At 33.6% G+C, this 8,484-nt stretch overlaps 1 protein-coding gene across 1 annotated transcript; it reads right to left on the bottom strand.

Moving 5' to 3' along the window:
- Positions 1-3,323: 3,323 nt before the first annotated feature.
- LOC123555883 (probable E3 ubiquitin-protein ligase MID2) lies at positions 3,324-4,982 on the bottom strand. The gene has a single exon (XM_045346472.2). The coding sequence runs from the start codon at positions 4,980-4,982 to the stop codon at positions 3,324-3,326; it is 1,659 nt and encodes a 552-aa protein (XP_045202407.2).
- Between the last annotated feature and the right edge of the window lie 3,502 nt (positions 4,983-8,484).

Raw genomic sequence — 8,484 nt, 5'->3', positions numbered from 1 at the left:
GTGTTCTGGTTTCTATTTATCTTGTTATTTAAGCTCTGTTGAAATTAAAAATGATTTCTATTGCTTGCTAATGGGTTGTAAAAAGTTTTTTCAGCTAAAACCAAATATGTACTTAGGCAAAAACTCTGCAGGTCAATCGGTTTGAGTTTTCTATATAGTATATGATAACAAGAAAAAAAAGAATGTTATATTGAACCATGATCAGGGCGTTTTTTGTTTGTTTTTATTTTGGTCTGACATGAATATTTTCACAAATATGATGATGAATATTTTCACAAATATGATGGTTTATATTTCAACACTGAAAAGCAAATGCATGTCTTGTAAAGCTCAGGTCATTGATGTTGAATTCCGTAAGACGCATAACAACACTGAAATCGGAGCATCGCAAATATTCGAAGAAAATTGTTTGCAGTTTTCATGGCACATAGTTTCTTTTAATGCATCAAAGCCTGGCAATTTTCTGCAAAAATAAAATAAAAAGTAAAGCAGTTTACAACCAAAAGTGAGTTAACGCCCCCTTATCCAGACATTTTATTTATGATTTTACAGGAATGAGAAATGCAGTAAAATTATATCTGCACAGCATTCTGAACCTGTTCAATATCCAACACGCTTTGTCTCCCTAAATTCATTTTCTGTAAATGACTCTTAAATTGACGAAAGCTAAAAAAGCATGGAAAATGTTAATTATTTTTTGCTTTTGACTAACTAGCAGCTGTAGCTATAGGAGGATCATCAATACAAATCAAGATTTTCACACACTAGCACCCGCGTTCGAATCTGCATATCGCCCTATCGCTAGAGCAGGAGCTGTAGTTCTAAAAGTATAACTTCTAATCTTCTCATTTTTAGCATGCACATGCGCACCGGAAGGCGATGGTGCGATAATGATAACGCGACAGTACGATGGTGATAACGCGACAATACGATGATGATAATGCGACAGTACGATGGTGATAACGCGACAGTACGATGGTGATAACGCGACAGTACGATGGTGATAACGCGATAGTACGATAATGATATTGCGAAATCACGATACTACGATAACGAAAACGCGATAATACGACAGTACGATGGTGAAAACGCGACAGTACGATGGTGAAAACGCGATAGTATATCGCATTATCATCATCGTACTACCGTATTATCGCGTTTTCGTTATCGTAGTATCGCATTATCATCATCGTGTTGTCGCGTTTTCGTTATCGTAGTTTCGTGATTTCGCGTTTTCATCATCGTACTATCGAGTATCGCGTTTCAGATCAACACATATAAAGGCGATGACCCTAACGGAATTCCGTACTATTTAGACCATTCTTTGTTTTGAATTGTAGATTATACTAAACGGAAACCACAGATAACCTAGAATGTTTCTGAATTGTTTAGATTTTTTGAATTTACAAACGGCGTCGTGTCTGTTCAATATCAGTAATAGTAATAACATTATTTCTATAGGTATATTCAATTTAATGTCCTGTCCTAACGTAGATATAGAAAGCGTGACTAGATCTGGTAGTTCTTTTGACATATTCGGTATGCAGAAAGAGGGTCCTGACAAAAATCAAAACGGCCGCTGATCATGGTAAACTACATAACCTCTTAATCTAGACTGGTAAATACTTTTATTTTATCCAGTGTATGATCATTTAAACATATCAAAACAACCATAGAACACTTTAACAAGATGTATTAAATGCATATCTGCATAGGTACATAGGTGTGTGTGTGTGTTGGGGGCTGGGGGGGGGGGGGGGGGGGGTCAGCAACGTCTGCCATAAATCTCCCTTAACTTCTTTTTGCATAGGTACCAAATTGTTTGGCAGGACCAACTATTTCAAAATAAAAACATATACACAATTTCACTGTTTCAATGACAACCGTTTACATAACGACGACCGAACCATTTCTTGGTCATGTTTGGTGATAAAACCATAATAATAATAGTATCAAAATGGAGCTGAGGCATATGCCTTTTATTAGCAGTATTGTTATGTTAATAAACTAATTTGGATATTAATGAATATTAATGAGAATATTACAAAATGATAAACTTTTGTTAGAAATAATATTTTCCAAGTTTTAAATCAATTTAAATGTACCAAACAGTTTTGACTCTCAGCATACGTATTTAAGTAGAACGGTTAACAAAATATGAACTTAAATTTGATAATTATACCAGCACATTGGAAGTTTCACTTTTAATTGTACATTCATAACCATACTACATGTTACTTGACCAATGATTATAATTATCACACAGAAACTGTTTTTGAAAAAAAGCTATGTACAATAGAAGTTTATAGAATACAACGCAAAACAATATATAATGTTTTTTCAAACAATATAAATTCTGCGTAAATGTTTTCCTACGTTTTTTATATACATTAATGATGGCAATGGTCAATGAAATTTGTTGAGAAGAGTGTGAGAGGGGTGCGTGTGCCGAGTGGTGGGAGAGGGTAGGTAACCAAATACATGACATAAACCTTAAGGGTAATGATGTTAATATTTTAGGTAGACTTTAACATTGTTTTCCGACCTTCTATGTATGAACACAAAGAGTTTTATACTCTATATATTTTTCGAAATTTGGAAACGTACTACATTTAAAACATGATGCGAATGTTGTATAGTTTCATCTGTTTTACAGTTCTGTCAAACATGAAATATTTCTTATAATACTTACTATCAGGGGGAAGCTAATATTTTGCAAAAAGACTACAATAATATCACGAAAGAGACAAACATGTAATACATAAATTTTAAATTACAAAAAAATCAATTTAAAAAATAAGCATGATTATTGTTTTGTCTCAATAAAAGCTGAAACACTGAATATTTTTGATCTCGTCATTTTGAAAATGTTACGTATGAATTTTCAAGTTCAGTTTCTTATTTTAGATCTGTATAGTTCTCATTGCAAACATGACTGTATATAGGACACAAGTGTTTTTCATTTGGCAATTATCATTGGATATTTCGACAAATTTCTTTCGGTTTCAGAGAGTCTTGTAAGGGAAAGAAAATCCTTGTCAGGAGCAATGGCAACCGATTAATATTTATCACGTTTTTTAATTTCTTCTCCCTCCCTCTTCATAGCTGTAATGCATTCTGCTTTTCTGTCTCAAATCAATAGTTTTCGTAATTGTTTATATGTATATTAACTGCAAATAACATTATAATTCTAAGTACAGAATCTTCCCCTTAATATGTTCTCAAGAAGCAGGAGTGTCTTTGTTGAGACTGCATAACACATTGTCGATTTATCATGTAAAAATAGAAATTGACAATATTTCAGTTTCAGTGACAATCGTCGATTATTTCTTTAAAATTGGCATTGCAGACAGTTGAATAAACTCTCGGTAATCAAGCGTAGATAATGATTTTATTTCCCCAGTGCTCATACATATCTGAAGAACACAAAAGTTATGGTTTCTTCCATTTTCTTTCAGTCCAGTAACGTAAACATCTTCCTCTTCCTCGTCATGAACAAAGGCAATTGGTATTTTCATCACATTTTCATACATCTTCTTAACGTCTCCTTCCCTTGACATAGCTGTAATGGAACCAGTTTGTCTGTCAGACACGTAAAGCGTATCTGTTTCCATGTGGTAAGCAATGTAAGCTGGTTGCTCGAATAACGCTTTCCCGAATTCATCCGATGAAATGACTTGTTTCACATTGCCATTCATTTCAAGACGTGTTACATTTGCTGGCCTGGAACAAGTAACAAATATGTCATTTTCAGCATATACAATACCTTCACATCGAGAGCCAACCATGATATCTTGCTCTCCTCTAATTCTATTCTCATCTAAAAAGTTATGGGAAATATGCATGATCTGTATTTTCCTTTCACTCGGTAATGTAACGGCAAAAATGTTCTCTTCTGTGCAGGTCATGTCCCATGGTCCAGATGTAAGTTTCTTTACACTGACTTTTTCCCCTTTTATCAAATGAATGCAGTTTCGGATATGATCAAGAACTATTACGCTGGTTTCCGAGAGTGGGATCCATCTGCGAAAGCCATGTTCCAAATAATTATTGTAGAAGCTTTTCAAAGACTCCTGTGGATTTTCGATGTCTTGAGTAAATACTTCACCAAGTGCATCCACATTTTGCATTAGATTAATGAGCATCTCGTTTGGAATGAAAGAATATTTTCTTATTTCATTTTCCCTTTCCATTTGCATCATCTTCTCTTCTAATTCGTCTTGTTGTCTGCTTACGTTGTTTGTGGCTATGAAAAGCTGATTATACAATTTTGCTTGTTCAAAAATTTGCAAATCTTGTTGTAAATCATCAAGTTCCCCTTTTGCTCTATTTACGTCTACTTCAATTTGATTTACCTTCGTTCGAGTTGTATTTTGCCAGTGTTCTGATTCTTTTATCATCTGATTCTTTAAAGAATCAATTTTCTCATTCAATTCTTTTTGGAAGTTGTTTATGCTTGACATGGCTTCTTTCCAAGACTTTTCACTAGTTTGCATGTGTAGTTTTGTTACTTTCATTTGTTTATCAAGCTTTTCTCCTGTGTCAGTTAATTTGATGAACATTTCTCTGCTTGAATCCGAATCTTTAAATTCTTCTGCCTTTTCGACAACGGTACAGATGTCTGTACAATTTCGATGTTCCTGAAATATGCACAAGTTGCAGCCAACAGCATCATGACTTTTACAGTAGTAATTTATTCTTTCTCCTTTATGTTTAAGACAGTTCTCAGATAAAGCCCTTGATATTTTCCTTTTTGGCATTTCATTTTTATCCAATAATCTATGGTGACGCACTGGCCGCGGAAGTCGGTGATATTTGAAACAATCGTCACACAGGTAGTGCTGACAATCTAGACAAAATCCCTCTGCTTGTTTTGTGAGTCCATCTTGTAAACAAGCATTACATTCGTATTGATAGTTAGAGATTTTACCTGGTAGGCCGTCTTCTTTAGATGTTGATCTCCCATCTACGCTGTCAGCCATGGTAACTTTTACCTGACTAGCAGTTAGCTCACTATATTGTGACTTAAACGTATTATTCTACACGATTAGACCTATTGAAACACGTGGTTTTCGGGTACATAAAAGTTCAGTTTATTCATGATAAAACTATGCTTTATCAGGCAGATATTATATTAAGTGGGTAAATGTCAATATTGCTTATTTTTAAAGGACACAACTTCTTTACTATCTCGAGCAAATAGTTAAAGAAAATTGCTCCCATTTTGTGCTGATAGAAGATCCATAAGCGTTCAGAAAATGTATCACCTTTAAATGATTTCAAAACTCAGAATTAACGATTTTCTACATGTCACACCATCAGTATTTTTACCTCGTATACGAAGTTAACTAGCGTAGACATGTATATGTGCTTATGGAATACCGAGAAATCTTATTAATAATGGTCATAATTTTCAAGAAACTATCAAATTTACTAATTGAATAGGTGTCCCACCTCAGTAAACGCTTTTAGCAATGACTTTGTATAATGGCAGTGGTGAAATTAATAGACACTGGTACAACCCTGACTTCAGGAAAACCGGATTAAACGACCAATAATTATATTTCAGAACGACCTGGAACATATTTGAGAAAAGTCCAGGTCGGTCAAAGGTTTTAATGAAATGAGACAGTTAAAAATCAACCCCAAGATACCAACAATTGCAGAGGGGAGAGGTGGTCTAGTGGATAAGGTGTCGGCCGCTCAATCCAGAGGTCGTGGGTTCGAGTCCCACTGAGGTCACGACCATGACTTTCTAACTTCCGTACTTTTCAGATTATATCTACTTTTCAGGTTATATTGGTTACAATAAGCTTGAAGCTTTCATCTCAATCTAGCTAAAACAAATTAGTATAAACTAAACGAACAACAGCCACATATTCCTAGGAATCATATCGATTCTCGTAAACTTAAAATTTAATACATTGTGCTTCATTATGGAGAACTTCATAAGACTGTTATTCAGTAATAGAAATACTAATGTTTCGTCAAATGAGCATGCTGAGGTCGGACGACTTTTGCTATTAGTTATAGAAGCCCTGGAGGGACAATTGATTTCCGCATTTCCGCGGAAGTTAGAAGTAGGACGAAGGAAGTCAAGAAGTTGGAAGTGAGAAGTGCAAACGTTAGAAGTCAGAAGTGGGAAGTAAGGAAATCAATTGCCCCCCAGGGCTTCTATAATTAGTAAATCTAAAAGTTTTCGTGTAAATTATGATCAGTTTACAATGATTTCTCGATACTTTTCGTACTTTTAAATAGGCACGTCTAGACGTATATGCTTTACGACTTCCTGTACGATATGGAAACATTGGCATGAAGAAAATCGTAAATACTCAGTTTTGGATACTTTAAAAAAGTGATTGAAATAAAAATTATCTGAAATTGTATTGCTTTATACGTACGTGAGGAAAATATTTAAGTTGCGGCGCGATTGGAGGGGAAATAATATATTTTGCCTGTTAAAACTGGCATTTCAAAGTTGTGTCCCTTTCGTTTTTGAGATTTATTTGAGTGTTTTTGTAGATTTTGAGTTTTAAGGTTGACAAAGCATTTACTTCAATACCTCAATGTATAAAAGCAACGAACAAAAGTGAAAGAATAACTAAAGGTTATCATAATAGCGTCTTGAAATGAAAAGCAAGCGAAACAAAATACCCAATAACAAATTCATACAAAACTTTTGCTTGGTGTCTGATGTTGTTGTAAAATTAGCACAAAGAAAGACCATAATTCCATGACTCATTCTAATCAGAGGGGAACTGTAGAAGTAATTGAGTAAAAACTATTCTGATGTAGTTGTTATAATTTTAATGTCCAAAAAGGGCTATAACTTCAGAATTTTTTTTGTCATGTTCCGGCAATATGCACATGTCCTCTTCATGTTGATGATGTATACCATGTTACATTAAGTTGGGTGGAAACTGTAGGAGTAGCTGAGGTCACAATGTCCTGGTGTAGCTGTAATATTTCAAAGTAAAAATGATCATAATTCCAAAATAATCATCAGATATGAACATCTAAAAATGTACGCATGCCAACTGCAATGTTAACATTTTCATATCATGTGTTATTATTTTTTTCTTTAGTCCATTTCTGTTATTGCATGTGTTACATAATAACAGTATTATTTCTTTAAATGTAATCCAACGCTTTCCCGCACTTTTCCCACATTCCATTTCTGTTATTGCATGTGTTACATAATAACAGTTTTATTTTGTTTAAATGTAATCCAACGCTTTCCCGTACTTTTCCCACATTAGAGTTTCTACAGATTTGTTTCGCGGTTTTAAAATAACATTTATTCTTTCACCACTTGTACATAATTTTGTCTTATTTTAATCTCTGTTCATTGAACTACATACGTTTTATGCCACTAAAAATTAATTTGTTCATAATACGTTATTTTGACGTCTTTCACTTCACTGTCTATGTTACGTACTTAAGATGAATTTTCACATTATTTTGTTAGAGGATCATATGTTAGAATGGCTACAGCCAAATATGTTATCCTCTTGAGATAAATTTATTATTATTATTATTATTATTCATTGTTATGATGAATAGTTAGTGTCATATCAATCGGATGGAAACTGTAGGAGGAGCTTAATTATTACAAAAGACTTTGTAACGGATGGACAGTTAAAGCACTATATGCCTCCAGTGTCTTAGACACCGGGGCATAAAAACCCCTGGAAGTCGACTTTGAATGATTAATAATGTACCATTCATACGATGCTTTTATTTTGGACAGTTCGTTGTAGATAGTGAAAGTCATTATCATTGATAACGGATATTAGATCACTGGCATTTAAAGATTGTATTGCTATTTGTCATGGAAAACCTATATAAGTATTTAAGAAACAAGAGAATAATCTTTTTATATATTAAAAATGTTATGTGTTAAGGTATGGCCAGATTGTGTGTTATATAAGACAAATATGATATTTTTGCCCATCAATCTTTGCCCAGACAATACCTTTTTGAGATTTTTTAAAACACCGTCCTAACCTTAGACGTTCTGAAAGGGATAATAGAGAGTTTGAGATTTCAAACTTCGCCTTCCCCTTCAACGTCTCTCATATAGATTTTGGGTAAAACGTCACCGATATGCGTGTATTTTATTTATATCACACGTTGCTACTAAAGTTTTCCATGTAATATCACGTAAGCCTAAGACTTCTCTTTATTACTATGCGAAATAAAAAGCTTAGTTTCAGGATTTCTGCTTATTAAGTTATTTGATTATCCATATATATATAATTAGACTAAATTTGATGCGAAACACTATCAATAGGTATAAGAATAATGAAGTTTTGTATGGCTAATGATTTTAACTAAATACATTGAAATGAACCTGGAAGTATGAAGTTATCAACTGATTTTGAGAAACTTTGAGATTTTGTTCAAACTTTAAAGATGCAAAATAAAGACAAATGAATAGACATAAATCTTAAAAAAAAGACTACACATTTTGTAATATAGTAC

This window comes from Mercenaria mercenaria, chromosome 7 (assembly GCF_021730395.1).
Source record: "Mercenaria mercenaria strain notata chromosome 7, MADL_Memer_1, whole genome shotgun sequence".
Lineage (NCBI taxonomy): Eukaryota > Metazoa > Mollusca > Bivalvia > Venerida > Veneridae > Mercenaria > Mercenaria mercenaria.
The sequence above is the reverse complement of the archived record's forward strand: the minus strand, read 5'-3'. Positions and strand labels throughout refer to the sequence as shown.

Bases quoted from the DNA above. Each gene is read 5' to 3' on its own strand.
- LOC123555883 (XM_045346472.2), bottom strand. From the start codon at position 4,982: ATGGCTGACAGCGTAGATGGGAGATCAACATCTAAAGAAGACGGCCTA.